The sequence below is a fragment of the Zootoca vivipara genome, chromosome 11 (genome assembly GCF_965207765.1).
Source record: "Zootoca vivipara chromosome 11, rZooViv2.hap1.1, whole genome shotgun sequence".
NCBI lineage: Eukaryota > Metazoa > Chordata > Lepidosauria > Squamata > Lacertidae > Zootoca > Zootoca vivipara.
Genome location: NC_142594.1, coordinates 55,840,295 through 55,859,666, shown reverse-complemented (window position 1 = coordinate 55,859,666; position 19,372 = coordinate 55,840,295). Strand labels below are relative to the sequence as shown.

General features: G+C 48.5%; 1 protein-coding gene across 1 annotated transcript in view; it reads left to right on the top strand.

The window, feature by feature from the left end:
* Positions 1–615: 615 nt before the first annotated feature.
* The window catches only part of LOC118091640 (EH domain-containing protein 3), a 29,455-nt gene continuing 10,698 nt past the window's right edge, over positions 616–19,372 (top strand). Inside the window, exons 1-3 of the mRNA XM_035128747.3 lie at positions 616–1,474; positions 11,986–12,162; positions 14,332–14,429. Coding sequence (XP_034984638.1) covers positions 1,248–1,474; positions 11,986–12,162; positions 14,332–14,429 — 502 coding nt within the window. The 5' untranslated portion in view covers positions 616–1,247. The remainder of the gene's footprint in view (positions 1,475–11,985; positions 12,163–14,331; positions 14,430–19,372) is intronic.

Below are 19,372 nucleotides of genomic sequence, written 5' to 3'. Positions count from 1 at the left end.
TGTCCAAAACAGTGCTTCCCTCTTAGGATCTCTGCCTTCACAGTGGACTCCAGGAATGGGGACCCTCTGGCCCTCCAGATGTTTGCTGGACCCTGACCCTCACCAGCCCCAAAACATTTGGAGCCCTGGGGACAGGGCCGGATTTAGGTTTGATGAGGCCCTCAGCTACTGAAGGTCATGGGGCCCTTTCTATGTCCAGCTGTCCTTTGTCAACAACAAATTGTGACTGTTTTTTGTGTTGAATATATGCTATATGGTAATTTATTAACCTCATAGGTATCTAAAGCCACTTGCATATAACAAATAGGAGCCTACACAACACAAATCACTGTCGCTGTATGTAGGTTTTATTTTATTTGTTTTTTTATCTTATATTTTCGAAATGTACATCCAGCCTCCAGGGGTTTGGGACTCCAACTCCCATCAGCCCCTGCCAGCTCCGTGGGCGGGGCCAGACATTGCCATAGAGAGAAAGCGAGGCGGGCACCGCCTCTCAGGCCGGACTTCCGGCCAGCTGCCCGCGGCCATGTTTGTCTCTGGCGCCGCCCTCCCGCCTCAGGGCGTCGCCAGTAGTTGGCCCCGCTTCCGCTTCCGGCCCGACTTCCTGAAAGGTTGGCATTTAAAGCCCCGCTGCCCGTGCAGGGAGGCTGCTCTGCTGTGATTCAGCTGCGCGTCGTCCCCTGTGGCTGAAGGAGTCGCATTTGTGGAGGCAGCCTTCGCCCTTCCCTTGCCAAGCCTCGCCTGCTTCGTCAAAGTGAAGCTCCTTGATAAGAAATTGCCTTAGGAAATCGAATGCAAAGAGAGTTTTCCTCTCTTGGCGCGCTGCAACAGCCATTTTTATTTTTTGCAAGCAGTTATTTATTTTTGCAAGAGCAAAAAACGTATATTTTTTGCATTACATTTTACTTCATTTCATTTTTTATATTTTTGCATTAGCCCTTTAAAAGCTTTAGGGGGGGGTTGCATTTTTTTTTTTTGCAATAGCCCACCCTGCAGCCGGTAGCAGGACAGCGTGGACACTTCTTTTCCTGCAAGGGATCTGGAGAGCTTGCCATCCCCTCCTGCTGCCTTCTCCCCACCCAGGGCCCGATTTTTTATTTTGCAAGCGAGCGGCTCCGTTTCCCCGGCGGCTCCGTCTGCAGCTCCTCGTCTTTCCTTCCATTCATCGGCGAGCAGATTTCCTCCCGGAGCCAAGGAGCGCCTCCTCGGCCCCGTTTCCTTCCCCCCACCGCGCCTCCGTTTGCAAGATGTTCAGCTGGCTGGGCAACGACGACCGGAGGAGGAAAGACCCCGAGGTGTTCCAGACGGTGAGCGAGGGGCTGAAGAAACTCTACAAAACCAAGCTTCTCCCTCTGGAAGAATACTACAAATTCCACGAGTTTCATTCGCCCGCCTTGGAAGATGCGGACTTTGACAACAAGCCCATGGTGCTCCTCGTGGGACAATATTCCACCGGCAAAACCACCTTCATAAGGTAAAAACCACGGGGTCTTTGTTATTCTTCTTATTTATTCGATTTCTAAACGTTTTATTTTATTTTTTTTATAAAATCACTTATACACTCCCAAACATAAAGACACCTCATGGTGTTTTTAATTTCTCCCCCTTGCCACACCCTGTCTTTGCCCTCTTATATCTTAACAACTCTACAATCATATCCAAGGCCTTCGTTCAAATTCTGCTCACAAATTCATCACGCCATAACATTTCTTTAAATGTTCCAAAAAAAAGCCTTCTGTTCTTCCACAAAACTTCATTAGGTTCTGTTTATTTTTGCTGTTAGCTTGGCCAATTCTGTATAGACCATCATTGTACTAATTCAATTTATATACTGGCCTTTTATCTGAAGATCCCACGGCAGTGTACAACATGAGAAACAGAATTTACATAGCATTATAAAAAAAAACCCATAGAAACATAATGTGCATAGCATAATAGAAGACCATGAAACAAGTCACCAAAAAAATCATAATGACAGCCCCCCCCCCCATTGCATAGAATCATGGAGTTCAAAGAGACCACCAGGCATCATCTAGTCCAAAGGCTATGGATTATTTAATGGCCAAAGGTGAAGGTAAAGAGGAATGTTTTTGCCTGGTGCCGAAAGGGATGCTGTGATGGCGCTGGGCGAGCCTCTCTGGGAAGAGCATTTCACAGGCAGGGAGCCATCACCAAAAAGGCCCTTTCTCGTGTTGTCACCCACCAAACCTCTTCGGGATAGGGGACACAGAGAAGAGTCTCAGATGACACATGCAGGGTCTGGGTCGGTTCGTATAGGCAGTCCTTATATGATTTCTGGTGGGGGGGAATAAATTATTGCTGGCCTGTATTGGCCAGCATGAAAACTGCCCTGGTGGTTGCATATTTCAATGCTTCTGGACTTTTTGTAGTGGGAAGAGATAAAAATTTAAGAAACCTAATCTCTCTAGTTCCTTTTTGTGCTCTCTTCTTCTGATTTAGATTTTGCAGGTAGGAGACTTTCAGCTTGTGGCTTTGTATCTATTGATTTCTTTCCCAAAATGCTGGCTTTTTTGCCAGTTGGATCAGCTTTTTTAAACCGCCGCCTGGTGAAACACAGGCCAGATCTACACCTTATATTTAAAGGACCTTCAATGCACATAAAAAGTACATGTCATTGGCCGACGAATCCTGGGAACTGTAGTTTCTCACCCCAGAGCTACAATTCTCAACACCCGTATCAAACTACAATTCCCAGGACTATTTGGGGGGCAAGCCATGTGCTATGATGGTGCTTTAAATGTATGTTTTGGACCTGCCTGTGGAAGGCTGGGTGTGATACCAAGTGCATGAATTAATTTGTGCCGGCTGTCAGAACATTGGCAACGATACCGGAGAATAAATTTGCCGTGATTCTTTTCTGGGGGAAGCTGTGGGTCTTGGCCTTCGTATACAATCCCACGGAGACAAATTGTGAGATCACTGGAGCCTGTGAAAACCTATGTGGGTCTTTGTGGTGAAAATTAGCACGAATGGGCACGTATGACATACCAAGAACATAGTTTGCTGACCTTTTAAAAAAACTGGCAAAATATTACGGGAATCCTGAAAAAGAAGACGATCCAGGAGGGTTAGTCTGTTGCAGGAGAAATAACAAAGGGACTTGTGGTATCTTGAAGACTCGCAGATTTTATTATGGCGTAAACTTTAATGGTAATCCTTAAGATGCTACAGCAAGAGTGTTTTCCCTGGGAGCAAAGTTTGCAACGGATGGTGTTCAAGGCAAGGGGGTGTCTCATGTTCACACAGCAAGTGGTGTTTACATGAGAGGAGTCTCTGGAACGCTGAGTGCACAGATTCTGAGAAAATTATGGGCTGCTAGTATGCTTAGATCACGTCTTCCATAATTGGAGGATATTTTGGAGGAGAGAGAGGGTGGGGGAGAGATTTTAGGTGCCTTTAGCTGGGTGCATAGCAATTGCTCAGTGGCCCCTGGAGATTCGAAAAATGCTTTCCAGGCTTCTCTCAAGTGGTACCCATAAACCTGCAGGTGCAGAAGAACAAAGATGCTCCACTTTGAAGAAGGGGAGGCCTAAAAACAGGGTCTGGGCAGTCATTGCATCCACAGTGGGAAGAATCATAGAATCATAGAGTTGGAAGAGACCACAAGGGCCATCCAGTCCAACCCCCTGCCGAGCAGGAAACACCACCAAAGCATTCTTGACATATGCCTGTCAAGCCTTTCTGCTTAAAGACCTCCAAAGAAGGAGACTCCACCACACTCCTTGGTAGCAAATTCCACTGCCGAACAGCTCTTACTGTCAGGAAGTTCTTCCTAATGTTTAGGTGGAATCTTCTTTCTTGAAGTTTTATTGAAGTTTGAATCCATTACTGAAGAGTTACTGAAGTGCCCCAAACCCCATGGAAGATCACTAGGAGACTTATCTACCTGTGTCACCGTGAGATGGTTCAGGCTTAGTTCTCACTGAGTTGGTAAAGCTGCGTCTGGGCTATACCACGTCAGACCGCAGGTGTGGACTCGTATAACTTAAGTAGCCAGGCCAGACATAGGCTTTTCCCCTCTTGCTGAAAACTAGGTGTTGGCTCAGGGTTTGACCGTGGAACCTTTCCTGATACTAGATCAAGAAGATAGAGCGAGCTTGTTTTCTCCTGCTCCTGGAGGGTAGGACTCGAACCCATGGCTTCAAGTTACAAGAAAGCAAATTCCGTCAGGAAGAACTTTCTGACAGTAAGAGCTGTTCTACCGTGGAACGGTCTCCCTCGGGAAGTTGGGGACTCTCCTTCCTTGCAGGTTTTTAAGCAGAGCTTGGATGGCCTTTGGTTATGGGTGCTTTAGTACAGATTCCAAGCATTGCAGGGGGTTGCACTAGATGACCCTACAATTCTACGATTCTAGATCAGGGGTCAGCAAACTTTTTCAGCAGGGGTCCAGTCCACTGTCCCTCAGACCTTGTGGGGGGGCAGGACTATATTTTGAAAAAAACAATGAACGAATTCCTACACCCCACAAATAACCCAGAGGTGCATTTTAAATAAAAGGACACATTCTACTCATGTAAAAACACGCTGATTCCCGGACCATCCGGGGACTGGGTTTAGAAGGCGATTGGGCCAGATCCGGCCCACGGGCCTTAGGTTGCCTACCCCTGTTCTAGATCGAATCCATAGGAACAAAGGAAGCTGCCTTCTCCCAGTGGAGTTGTTCTTCCTAGCATTGGAGGTGGTTTGCCTCTGAACACAAATTGCAACAGCTGGAAAACAGCTTATGAGTTTTCCCCATAGGTACCTGGTTAGCTGCATCGGGCACAGAATGCGAATCTAGATTGGCCTTTGGCTTGATCCTGCGGCCGGGTTCTTCCTACAGTGCGATAGGTAAAGCTTTGAAGACACTTGAACTCGGGATGGGCTTTGAAGACACTCGAACTCAGGACGCAAGGGAGAAGTGTGCTAAGAGGGAGGCACGCTTGGCAAATCCACACCGTGATCAACTCCCACCCGGAAACCAATGTCCCCACTGTGGAAGGACGTGTGAATTCAGAATTGGCCTCCACAGTCACTTACAGACTCATTGTTAAAACTGTGTTTATGGAGACAATCTTACTCGGCTACGAGTGATCGCCAAAGAAGAAGAAGACAGTATGATCATGGGAGGAAGCAAATATATCTGACCTTTTTCTTTGTCCAGTGCATCTTCCAATGGGCAGGATTTTTCCAGGTATTATAAGCCTGTTGTTATTGGTCAAATTTATTAGTCAGGTTTTTTTCCCTTCCTTTTTGCCACAGCAATTCAAAGTGACTTACAAGACGTTAAGCAAGAAACCAACCAACCAGCATTAAAATAAATAAATGTAAAAGGCAGTTCTCTTTAAAAACAATAACACTAAACTAATTTAAAACACCCCTCCCATGCAAACAGGCTGTAGATAATTAAAACGATGAATGTCTCAAGTGACGCATGTCTATACCTTCTGAATTTTCCTCATAATAGTATGCGTAATATACCCTTTAGACTTTTACTGATACTGGTGTGTCTCTTCTGGATCAGTGCAAGTAGAGCACAGCTGAATTAACTTCTAAGAGCGATTTTACAGCAGGAGTGGCTGACTTGTAAAACCACCCTGTGATCCTTGGGTGAAGGGAGCTATATCAATTTAATAAGTAATACAGCCTGGGAGTCATTTTGGACTCACAGCTGTCCATGGAGGCGCAGGTTAAATTCTGTGTCCAGGGCAGCTGTCTATCAGCTCCATCTGGTACGCAGGCTGAGACCCACCCTACCTGCCCGCGGACTGTCTCACCAGAGTAGTGCATGCTCTGGTGCTCTCCCGCTTGGACTACTGCAATGCGCTCTACGTGGGGCTACCCTTGAAGGTGACCCGGAAACTGCAATTGATCCAGAATGCGGCAGCTGGACTGGTGACTGGGAGCGGCCGCTGAGACCACATAACACCGGTCCTAAGAGACCTACATTGGCTCCCAGTACGTTTCCGAGCACAATTCAAAGTGTTGGTGCTGACCTTTAAAGCCCTAAACGGCCTCGGTCCTATATACCTGAAGGAGCGTCTCCACCCCCATTGTTCAGCCTGGACACTGAGGTCCAGCGCCGAGGGCCTTCTGGCGGTTCCCTCGCTGCGAGAAGCAAAGCTACAGGGAACCAGGCAGAGGGCCTTCTCGGTGGTGGCGCCCGCCCTGTGGAACGCCCTTCCATTGGAGGTCAAGGAGATAAACAACTACCTGACATTTAGAAAACACCTAGAGGCAGCCCTGTTTAGGGAAGTTTTTAATCTGTGAAATTTTAATGTATTTTGGTATTTGTTGGAAGCCGCCCAGAGTGGTGGGGAAAACCCAGCCAGATGGGCGGGGTATAAATAATAATAATAATAATAATAATAATAATAATAATAATAATACAAAATAATAGTAAATTGGCTGAAGGACCACACTCGTCCTTGACCAAGCTTCGGGGGACTTCATAGCAACATGGGTGTGGCCCATCGCCCCCTCCCCAAAGGATGGACGCACACACAACCCAACTCTGCCCTACCCCACCCTCAGTTGACCTGTGCAGGAATTGGGTTCATCTCAAACACACCCAAAACGAGGGATCTGGTAACTGGAGAGGTGAATTGTATCCCCGTAGGGCCCTGAGCTGGGCAGGGAGATTTAAGCTGTTTCTACTTCTTTTGGCTGCAGGAGATGGAAGAATTGCTGGGGAGAGGAGCTGCAACAGACCCGCAGCCTGGGGGGGGTGGATACTAGGGGTCAGCTGCTCCTGGCTTAGGGAGTTGTTTTAGCGCACGGGTTTGCCCTCCATATAAGCATGCACAAGAGTTGCTGAGTTTAGCATCAAGGAATGGACTTAAAAAAAAAGAAAATATTGGGGGAAGGGATGTAGCCCAGCATTGAAGATTTGCATACATAAATACCCACCCCTGGTAGAACCCAGAGAGACCCTTGTCTAAAAAAACTAGAGAGCTGCTGCCAATCAGTGTAGACAGTATTAATCTAGATGGACAGTATTAATCCCAGTCTTCTGCTGAATGTCCCTGACGAATCACACTCCCTATTTTTTTGACGAGTAGCCTTGTCAAAACGTTAACATTCTGATTCTTCAGGGTCCAGCTCCCTTTCCAGGCTCTGTAGAAGTGAAGTCGAACTGTAGAAGCGGAACTCGAACCCACAACCCTGGAATGAAGAGTCTCATGCCTTAGCTCTGTTTATGGCACGAGAGCTACAGTACTGGCCCCAGCTGGCCCCAGACTGGGAATGGGCAAATGCAGGAGATTTGAGCGGACGGACCCTGGTGACTGTGGCTCGGTGGTTAGAGCACCTAGCTTCAATCCCCAACCTCTCACAATTTGACTTGGGAGTGCCCCCCTGCCCAAAACCCTGAAGAGCTGCTGCCAGTCAGTGCGGACAATACTAAGCGAGATGGACCAGTGCACCTGATTCTGTATGAGGCTGCTTCCTATGTTCCTGCTGTGAGATTGTGGGGAGCAGCCTTCCCTGCCCTAACCTCCTGCCAGTCACTCATTACTTGGAGGGAGAGAAACTCAAGTTTGTGTGTACAGAGAGGGAGAACCAGGGGCAGGTAATAAAATCTCCAGTACCTGGTGACTGTTGACCTTGAGAGGTCCTGGAATTTTTACCTGTGCTGGCGTTTCGGAAACCTAATCGCTTGTGCGCAAGAGCCAAGTACAGAATGACCAAGCAGTTCAGCTGACTGCTTTTTCTTTTAAAAAACAGGTGCAGATCTTTTTCAGCCAGAAAATACTGTAGCATGTTTTCCAGGATGGCGGCTATTTTTAAGGAGGGCTTGATTTTTTTGGGGGGGGGGGACTGTGTGTAAAACTTGGGGGTGGAGTGGAAGAGAGAAACAGTGACATCTGGTGGGAGGGCGTTCCACAGGGCGGGTGCCACCACCGAGAAGGCCCTCTGCCTGGTTCCCTGTAACCTGGCTTCTCGCAACGAGGGAACCGTCAGAAGGCCCTCGATACTGGACCTCAGTGTCCAGGCAGAACGATGGGGGTGGAGACGCTCCTTCAGGTATACTGGACCGAGGCCGTTTAGGGCTTTCAAGGTCAGCACCAACACTTTGAATTGTGCTCGGAAACGTACTGGGAGATAATGTAGGTCTTTCAAGACTGGTGTTATGTGGTCTCGGCGGCCGCTCCCAGTCTTCCCCTCTTATTCCAAATACAATAGCAAAGAGATAGGCGGTCTTTTTTAAATAGCCCTTTTAAGAAGGGCTTTGGAAACAGCAATTCAAAGTGACCCCACCTGTGCTGTTTATTGAGGGCCTGCTGAACTAGAGATGCTGGAGAAGAATAAGGGGCTCATTGTGCGTTTTAATCCCACACAGACCTGACAGATTTTTTAATAAAAAAAATACAAAAATTGTAATGGATATCAGCAGCGCTCTCTGTTGTCTCGGACCCACACATTACGAGACAATGGGCCTGCTGGATCTCGGCTTAGATCCCCAATTCCCTGCGAAGAATTGTAGAGCTGGAACAAGAACCACAGGGGTCAGACTTGGGTTACGGTTGAGAGGCTTAAATGCAATTGCCCGATAGTTGAAGCTAGATCGGGGAAGGGTGGCCGGGAGGTTTTCGAAACGGGGAAGGAAGGAGCCATACTGTGCTGAAGGTCGGTGAAGCAAGATGTGTTTGTGCCCGTCTGGTTCTGTCGACGTGCAACTCTGCCGTCCAGGGAGGTGTCGTAATTCTGCGGCGAAGCATTTGCTGTGCGCGCAGAGGGTCCCGGTTTCAGTCTTGCCTGCCTGAAGCCCGGGAGAGCGGCTGCTGCCAGTCCGTGCAAACAGTGCTGAGCTAAATGGACCAGTGGTCTGACTCGTGTCATCATCCTGTGTCAGCCCGAGGGGTTGTATCTCATGTGGGGCACAGATGGCAGAAAGAGATCGTCATGAAGTCATAGAGCTGAGTGAGACCCCGAGGGTCATCCAGCCCAACCCCCTGCAATGCAGGAATCCTGCCCACAGCTGTCTCTGGGTGGGCTCGAACCACCAGCCCCCTCTGGTTAACAGCCAGGCGCAGGGACGCATAGCGCCACAGTCCAGCTGGCTGTCGCTGTGCTTTGCTAGAGTTGCTGCGGCGAGTTGTTGTGATTTGAGCCCGTGAGCCCTCTTGATAATAAAATAAACACAGCTGTCCCCAGGAGTGCTGGCTGCCAGCGCAGGCCTCTCTGGGGCCAGTCGCTCCCTTTATTTTATTTGTTCAAAGCCTTTGTATCCTGCTCTTCAGCCGGAAAGGCTCGGTGAGCAGTTTGCAGGCCACTGAAGGCAGCCCAGCCCCCAGCTTGTAATCCAAAAAGGATGCGGCACAAAAGGAAAAGGGGATGGCAAGGGAAGAAGAAACAAACAGACTCAAGGCGTCAAATTCTTAACCTTGCGAGATTCTCATGGGGTGCAGAAACAGGCTGCTTGCGGTTGAGAGACAGGCCTTGGCAAGCCCCTAGAAATAGCTTGGCGATGACTTCCCTGGAAGCAGCACCTGGAATTGACCATCCAAGGTGAGGCCTTGGCTGAACTGGCTCGGGCTGATGGGATTTGTAGTTCCAAACACCTGGGGGGGTGCCAAGTGGGCAAAAGACTGCCCTAGCCCTAGAGCAGTGTTTCTCAACCAGTGTGCCTCCAGATGTTTTGGGACTACAACTCCCATCATCCCTAGCTAGCAAGACCAGTGGTCAGGAATGATGGGAGTTGTAGTCCCAAAACATCTGGAGGCACACTGGTTGAGAAACACTGCCCTAGAGCATTGAAAGCGCTTGCCACTGCACTTTTAGCCTATCAGAGGCAAAGTGGTGGAGGTCAAATATCTCCTAGACCCTTTTCCCCCAGTTTGGCCAATGTAAACACACTCCTTTCCCTGGGCGTATTGATCCCATCAGGTTAAAAAAAAAGTATTTCTATCGATTCACATAGAAAGCTTTCTTCCCACTGTCTGTCCCAAACCAGGATGGGTGCCTGGCATCTCCGCCATCTGGAGGTGCCTGCCTGGGATCCTTGGACTGTTTTCACACACCAACAACACATTTTGTAGAATTCTATATTTTATTTGCACAGTTGAAATGAATTTCTGGAACCAAAAAGTCACATGGAAAAATGCGACTCTTGAGCTCTATTTTGGCCCCAAAACGGCAACTTAGGGATTCTGTTTTGGCGACTGTAACACATTTAGTGCCTATCTTATATATATACAGTGGTACCTCTACTTACGAATTTAATGCGTTCCGAACACACATTTGTAAGTCGAAAAAATTTGTAAGTCGAATCCCATAGGAATGCATTGGGAGAAAAAATTCGTAATCAGTTCCAAATTGAGCTGGGGACCCTGCAGTGAGGTGGGGGTGAAATGTGGCCCTTCTGTTCTCTCTTTCTGGCCCTTGAGATGCTCCCCGGGCCGCCGCCCCCCTTCCTCAGCCACGCCTTCCCCGACTACCGTATTTCCGCTGGATGTGTTTCCTTGAATTCTTGAGACTGCCTCTTGCTTGCCTGGTTGGAGAGATAAGTGTGTGGCCCTTTTGCTGCATATGTTTTCTCGCTGCCTGGCCTAAAACAGTCTCCATGGGCAGACCTGGACAGAGAGCATTGCAGTAGTCTAACCCGGAATTAGCCTATTTCGTTTCGTTTGACCAGGCTGAATTCAAAGGACCTTCTGTCGTCACCACTGCCTATAACAGTACGCAGAATATGAACCTGGCGGCATGTGATTCTTCCACCAGTTGAGAGTACATCCTGTTTTCACTGCTGTGTTTTCTAAGCCTTTTACCCTGGTATAGACTGTGGCTCACAAGAAATTCCTTGTCTCTCTTTTTCTGCACCCCTCCTCTTTCAGCCATCACGCCTAGTACAATGAAATCCTTGTTCTTTTGAGATCTTGGGTACAAATTGCTCAGGTCTCCTTGGGTGGGGGGTGGAAATGTTACTGGCCAGGTGTTTTTTTCCGCTGCACCTGTGCAGACTGGCTGCAGGTCTTGTCTTTTTTGGTTTTGTCTTAAGTTCAGGTTTCGCTCAGATTTCCTGGTCCGCTTGTCCTGGGGGCTTGGGGGGAGGGGGTTTCGGTGCTGTGTTCGACAGCATGCCATTGATGCAAAAATAGTGCATTGCTGGTGGGATAGCCCCAGGGCCGGATTTAGGGTTGAGGAGGCCCTGTGCTACTGAAGGTCATGGGGCCCTTTATATGTCCAGCTGTCCTTTGTCAACAACAAATTGTCGCTTTTTTTTGGGTTGAATATATGTTATATGGTAATTGATGGACCTCATAGCCATTTGCACATGTTGCCTTGCAACCAGTCCATATAGAACAGGGGTTCCCAAACTAAGGCCTGGGGGCCGGATGCGGCCCAATCACCTTCTAAATCCGGCCCACGGACAGTTCGGAAATCAGCATGTTTTTACATGAGTAGAATGTGTTCTTTTATTTAAAATGCATCTCTGGGTTATTTGTGGGGCCTGCCTGGTATTTTTACATGAATAGAATGTGTTCTTTTATTTAAAATGCATCTCTGGGTTATTTGTAGGGCATAGGAATTCATTCATATATTTTTTTCTACATATAGTCCCGCCCCCCACAAGGTCTGAGGGACAATGGACCGGCCCCCTGCTGAAAAAGTTTGCTGACCCCTGATATAGAATGTAGGCACTTTCTACTCATGTAAAAACACGCGGGTTGGATTGAGAAGGTGATTGGGCCAGATCCGGCCCCCAGGCCTTATTTTGCCTACCCATGATTAAAACAAACCAGGGTTTGTAAGGCCAGCAGCAAACCATGGCTTCGAATTAAGACACTCAGCAGGGTTTGATCAAATAAATCACAATTTAATAAATTACAGCTTGGCGTTTCACATGGGTTAGTAGCTGCCTGCTAAAGGAGAGCTTGGCATCGCCTAGCATCAGATTTGCAACTAGCGGCAACCCCTCTGAGCACGCTGCGTCTTAAGTGGAAGCAGTGGCACCCCCTCTCATGCTTTTACGTCTGTTCCTAGGTACCTTCTCGAGCAAGAGTTCCCCGGCATGAGGATCGGTCCAGAGCCCACGACGGACTCCTTCATTGCTGTGATGCAGGGCGACGTGGAAGGCATCATTCCCGGGAACGCGCTGGTGGTGGATCCCAAGAAGCCTTTCAGGAAGCTGAATGCCTTCGGCAACGCCTTCTTGAACAGGTCAGTGAGGAGCGCTCTGCTCTCGAGAGCTGCTTTAGAATGCAACACAGGGAACTCCTTGCCTATTGACATCAGGCGGCAGGTGCCTCCCCTTGTTTTCTCTTTTTGGCACCTGCTACTGTAGCCTTATCAGCTACTAAGGGTCCTTTAAGACAGTTGCACCCAGGCAGGACAGAGATAGTCAATAAGACACCGGGGTTGAATTCAGAGAAAGAATTTAATTCTTATTAATAAGAGGCACTAGGAGAAGGGGACGACAGAGGACAAGATGGTTGGACAGTGTTCTCGAAGCTACGAACACGAGTTTGACCAAGCTGCGGGAGGCAGTGCAAGACAGGAGTGCCTGGCATGCTATGGTCCATGGGGTCACGAAGAGTCGGACACGACTAAACAACAACAACAATAAGAGACTCAAGGTGATCAGCTCACGACAAGAAACACAAATTGCAAAGCTTCTTATACACTTCTTTGCGCTCCTTTCCCCCTCCCTGTAAATGTGCGCACGCAAGGGGGCCACAAGTACATATATGGATCTTCCTGTGTCCGGTCCTGTGCGTAAACACATGCTGGCTTAACAAAGCCTTTAGCCTTCAGTTTACGCGTCAAGCTAGCAACTTCCAGCAGCCTTGAGTAAGACTGCGCATCAGACAGGGCCAGCTCATCCGGCCTTGATAGCTTAGCATTCTGTCTGGCTTCCCCTTTGGCGCACAGAGGCATAGAGGCAAAGAGAAAAGCATTTTAGGGGGAAAAGCATCCCAGAAATATGGGGCTAAGCCACACAGTCAGAATTATACAATGCAGTCTATATGATCAGATTTATAGCTCAATAACACAAACATTCTTCTTTAGGCCAGCCAATCCAGATAGGTAGAATGCCGATGTGTGCTTTAATCAAGTTTTTAGTTTATCTTTGATTCTAATGACGCTTCGAACAGTTTTCGTGTGTGTGTGTGTGTGTGTGTGTGTGCGCACACACACTGTTTTGAGGCAAGCGTCAAAGGAACAATGTTTTTTTTCCTGTGCCTTTGTCCCTGGCCAAATTTGCCTCCTGACTTTTCTGGCATTTACTTAGCCCCAGCGCACTCTCAGATGATAACTAGCAGGTCGGACTCCTGCAGGGGCAAAGGCTTAAAAGCAGGACAAACAAACCCTAAATTTAACACATGAAAACGTTTTTCTCCACAGCTGCCTTTTAACTGTCAGAAGAGGGTACAGAGTGTGGTGGAAGACAACTCGTAGCAGGGGGCCTAGATCTGATTTATTGTTTGCACAGCTAAATAATCAAGAACACTTCCTTTCAAAACATCAGGGCCAAACCCAGGAGGCTCGTATTAAAGGGAAAGAGAGATTCTGCTGCCTGCCTGTTACATACGAGGCCGGCCTTGGTGAAGTTTGCCATGCAGAGCATTAAATGATCAGCTGTTGCCGTGTTTGGATTTCAGGATGAATTTTTCCGTCTTGATTTCATTGTTTTTATCTGCTGGGTTAACACCCGACCTATTTTTCAAGGAGCTCAAGGTGGCATACACTCAGTTAATCCACAACAACAACACTGTGAGGTAGGCTAGGCAGAAAGACTATGACTGGCCCAAGGTCACCCAGGGAGCTTCATGACCAGGTGGAAATTCGAACCCAGGTCTCTTAGGTCCTAGTCTAACAATCTAGCCACTGGGCCACACTATTGGGCTTGTTTTTACTGAGGCCTAGGGCTTGCTGATCTGAAGGTTGGCGGTTCGAATCCCCGTGACAGGGTGAGCTCCCGTTGCTCGGTCCCAGCTCCTGCCAACCTAGCAGTTTGAAAGCACGTGCAAGTAGATAAATAGGTACCACTCCGGCAGGAAGGTAAACAGCATTTCCGCGTGTGCTGCTCTGGTTTGCCAGAAGTGGCTTTGTCATGCTGGCCACATGACCTGGAAGCTGTACGCCGGCTCCCTCGGCCTGTAAAGAGAGATGGGTGCCGCAACCCCAGAGTCGTCCGCGACTGGACCTAATGGTCAGGGGGCCCTTTACCTTTAATCTTCAGCACATGGAATGCTTTTCAGTGGAGAACGCCAGAGGAAAACCAGTGGGCCAAGACTTAATTCTCATCCCATACTGTATATTATCCATGTTCTGTTACTTGCATTACTTCAGTGTGACCTTTTTCTCCTGCTTCCCCCCCCCCCTTAGATTCGTTTGTGCGCAGCTGCCAAATCCGGTCCTGGAGAGCATCAGCGTGATCGACACACCGGGGATCCTTTCCGGGGAGAAGCAGAGAATCAGCCGAGGTAAAGTGAAAGGAGCAGCTTCTGTGGATGGGACTGTCGTTGCTGAGGAGTAAAAGTTTAAGCAGGTTACAGAGTTCCCAAACAATAGACCAGAGGCAATTGATACGTCGTCCAGCAGGGCGCTACTGCTACTGAAGGCAAATGAGCATACAGTAGAACGTCGCCTTACTTTGGGTTGCGAAAGCAGCAAACCCGGAAATATTTTTCCGGGTTTTGCCACTCACGCATGCGCAGAACAGGCACCTCCCGTTGTGGAAACCTCGGGATCCGACCGGAGTTCCGGAACGGATCCCGTCTGCAATGGGAGGCATCACTGTAATGGTCACAAATCCAGTACATTTAGGATTGGCCCTGTCCATAAGAAATCCAGTTGCAGCAGACTTAACTTAAACTTACAATAACGAGACCACATAACACCGGCCCTAAGAGACCTACATTGGCTCCCAGTACGTTTCCGAGCACAATTCAAAGTGTTGGTGCTGACCTTTAAAGCCCTAAATGGCCTCGGTCCAGTGTACCTGAAGGAGCGTCTCCACCCCCATCATTCAGCCCAGACACTGAGATCCAGCGCTGAGGGCCTTCTGGCGGTTCCCTCACTGCGAGAAGCAAAGCTACAGGGAACCAGGAAGAGGGCCTTCTTGGTAGTGGCGCCCGCCCTGTGGAACGCCCTCCCATTGGAGGAGATAAACAACTACCTGACATTTAGAAAACACCTAAAGGCAGCCCTGTTTAGGGAAGTTTTTAATCTGTGATATTTTAATGTATTTTGGTATTTGTTGGAAGCCGCCCAGAGTGGCGGGGTATAAATAATAAGTCTGAAGCTTAACACATGTGCAGAACACCACACCAAAAGGAAAAGAGATAGAGAGAAAGTGAAGCCCAGGCTTCTTCTGGCCTTATTATTATAGTCGTCATGACCTTGAGTGAAAGAGATAAGAGACCACTTTAAGGCAGCTGTCCTCAGCTTCTCTGAAGGAATAACCCAAACACCATGAACCTTCTGCTTGCTTCTTTCACACAGAGAAGCTCCCAGAACCCACTTGAATTAAGTAGCACTAAGAAATGCAAACTGACGGGGACAAGGGTCCATTTCCTCTCTGGGACGTAGCTTAAATCTGGTTTCAAACCTTATAAACTCACCAGCCCAGTAGGTATTGCTCAGCATAGTCTCTTAATGATTTCCAGTCTTTACAGGATTGGCTTTGGGGTGCACTTGGGGACTAATGATTAAGTTCGATCCCAGAGCAGGGAAATCCGGATGGCATGCCGGATTTTACTGCTCTCTTTAGTGGAATTTATTTCTTTAATGAACTTATAAACTTGCCACCGTTTGAAAACATGGTGGCTGTGTACAGAGAGAGAGAGAAAGAAATACATTTGATATCTTTTATTTATTTATTGTATCTGTAAAACCAGTGTATACAGTTTTTTTATTTATTCACACCATTTCTACATCGCTTCATGTACCGTGTTTCTCATATTTTAAGGCATCCCCGAAAAATAAGCCATGACAGGATTTCAAAGGGTTGGTGAAAAATAAGACATACCCCGAAAATAAGCACTATCGCAAAGCCCCGACCGAGCGAGAGGCGAAGGCGCGGGACCCAGCAGGAGCTTCCTGCCTGCTTCCCCGAGCCGTAGCGCATCGGGGGACAGAGCCGAAGATCGGCGGGCGCTCCTTGCTGGGCTTGACAAGCCCGGGAAACAGCGCCCGCCGATCTTCGGACCTGTGCTGTGTGACAGGCAGGGGTGGGGGGAAGCGGAGATCGTTCTCCGCTCTCCCCCCACCCCCGCCTGTCACCGAAGATTGGCGGGCGCTGTTTGCTGGGCTTGACAAGCCCGGCAAACAGCGCCCGCCGATCTTTGGCCCTGTGCTGTGTGACGGGCGGGGGTGGGGGGGAAGCGGAGATCGTGCTCCGCTCTCCCCCCACCCCCGCCTGTCACCGAAGATCGGCGGGCGCTGTTTGCTGGGCTTGACAAGCCCGGCAAACAGCGCCCGCCGATCTTCGGCCCTGTGCTGTATGACGGGCGGGGGTGGGGGGGAAGCGGAGATCGTGCTCCGCTCTCCCCCCACCCCCGCCTGTCACCGAAGATCGGCGGGCGCTGTTTGCTGGGCTTGACAAGCCCGGCAAACAGCGCCCGCCGATCTTCGGACCTGTCCTGTGTGACAGGCAGGGGTGGGGGGAAGCGGAGATCGTTCTCCGCTCTCCCCCCACCCCCGCCTGTCACCAAAGATCGGTGGGCGCTCCTTGCTGGGCTTGACAAGCCCAGCAAACAGCGCCCGCCGATCTTCGGCCCTGTGCTGTGTGACAGGCGGGGGTGGGGGGGAAGCGGAGATCGTTCTCCGCTCTCCCCCCACCCCCGCCTGTCACCAACGATCGGCGGGCGCTCCTTGCTGGGCTTGACAAGCCCGGCAAACAGCGCCCGCCGATCTTCGGACCTGTCCTGTGTGACAGGCGGGGGTGGGGGGGGGAAGCGGAGATCGTTCTCCGCTCTCCGCCCACCCCCGCCTGTCACCGAAGATCGGCGGGCGCTGTTTGCTGGGCTTGACAAGCCCGGCAAACAGCGCCCGCGTGCACTTTTTTAAAAAAATAAGACATCCCTCGAAAATAAGCCATGTCGTGTTTTTTTGAGAAAAAAATTAATATAAGACATGTCTTATAATATGAGAAACACTGTATTTAAAATATCCCTTAACCGGTGTGTAGAAAGCTGAAGCGACAACAGACAACTTAAACAAAAATATTACAACAATCCAATAGTCATCTCTTCTCCAAGCTAAACATCCCCAACTCCCAGCGCAGGGGGTTGGACTGGATGACCTTTGGGGTACCTTCCAACTCTACGATTCTCCGAACTCCCTCAACCTTCCCTGAAGCATCCACAGCTTCAAACATCTTTATAGCGACGTGTATCTTTTTGTCTTGGTTTCACTCGGGAAATCCTTTTACATCCATCCATAAAGAAGTAATCCCACGTCCTTGCTTCAAAAAATAAAATCTTGTTCAGGGTTTAAAGTCATCCTTTGTGGCTGTTTGAACCCCTGGCTGAGCAAAGTTTCACTCCAATGCCACGTTGAATAGCAGCTGGTGCCAGGGGTGCCTTCTCGGGTATTTAAAAGAAAAAACGTTTTCTATAAATAGCTGTCGCCCGTGTTTGTTCGGCTATAAATAGGTTTCCCTCTCGGGGTCTATCGATAATTGCCTCGGCCCCTGACACCCTTGATATTGCTCACTCTGTTGGCCTGGATTTCTCGTTCCAAATGTCACTTTTCTACGCTCATTAGTGAGCCAGGCCTGTGTGTGAAATGAGGCTTGACCCACTTTGGCGAGTCCTCCTGACCTTTCCAGTCGTCCTTGAAGGTGGGAGAGACCGGCAGACTCTGGAAATTCATCAAGGTTCCTCTTTGCGAAGGTCGTCTGTCCCTCCTTCGGCCTCTGAACCGCTTACGGACTCCGGAGCAAGAACGTTTCTCCTTCTGTGGGACGCGGGGACAGTCTGGGAAGATCTTTTAGCCAACCCATCTGTCTGTTTGAAGAAGAGCTCACTGGCTTTGCATGCAGAAGGCAGTAAATCACATAAAGTAAATTATTAGGAGGGAAACACAGGATCTGCACAGGAGTGCCAGGGCAGGAGTGTGGTGGAGTCTCCTTCTTTGGAGGTCTTTAAGCAGAGGCTTGACAGCCGTCTGTCAAGAATGCTTTGATGGTGTTTCCTGCTTGGCAGGGGGTTGGACTGGATGGCCCTTGTGGTCTCTTCCAACTCTATGATTCGAATGAGCACAGCAAATCTTCTTCCATACGTCTTGCCCCTGTGGGGCAGTTGCAGGGGGTTGGACTGGATGGCCCTTGTGGTCTCTTCCAACTCTATGATTCGAGTGAGCACAGCAAATCTTCTTCCGTACGTCTTGCCCCTGTGGGGCAGTTGCAGAGACTGAAGATCGCTGCCTTTCCCCAGCTGCCTAAGTCCCCTTCTTTTTTTATTAATATATATATTTTTTAATTTTCAATTACAATAATCCAAAAAATGCCACATTATCACAATACCAACTTACAATAAAATTAAAAGAGCTAATTATTCAAAGTCCAAATTAAACTATTTTGGGTGACTTCCTGTGTGCCTGGATTTCAGGGTGCCAAATTCTTACTTCTTTCTGCTTCCATAATCTTGATTAATCCAATTACAACAGTTCTGATCTTGCTCCTTCGTTCAGCAGCCATTGATTTCTTGACTTTCGTTCGTAATTGCACATTTAATGGATTTTATTTCTGCAAGAGGAGCTTGCATTCTATAAATTTCCTGTTTATTATCCATTTGTTTCTTCCTTCTTCCTGTTGCAAACCAGTCAAACCCAGCACCTCTGCTTCCACTTTCTCTCTCTCTCTCTCTCTCTGCTCTGCTCTCAATGGCTGAAAATGTGGCTGCGTCACACACGCCATCTTTGTCGAAGTCCAAGAAGAAGAAATCCCCTTCTTTCCAGGGAGAGAATTGTGCATTGCCAATATTTCCTCTGCGCTTTTCATGCCTCTTCTGGTTCTTAAAGACCAGGAAAAGGGAGGGGAGACAGCCGTGACACTCCCCCGGCCGGACTCATCTCTCATTCTCATATATATAATTTTAATGAAATTTTCTGTTTTACAATTTAGAATATTCATTTTGACAACCTTCAAATATCAATGACTTCCCTTCTGCTCTTTCCATGGTTCGTTCTGCGTAGCATAAATCCATGTATATTTCATATAAACTAAGCCATTCAGCATTCCGTTATTACTTCCATCAAGACTTATTTATTACACTGTTGAATTGAACTTAATGCTGCCAACCTTTTCAAGTGCACACAATTTCCCCCCATTTATTCCATAAACGTTTTCCAACCTTCTTTAAACAAATGTTCTTTTTGCTCTAGTAGCATAACCAAACCAGTAATTTTTGATATAACTGTA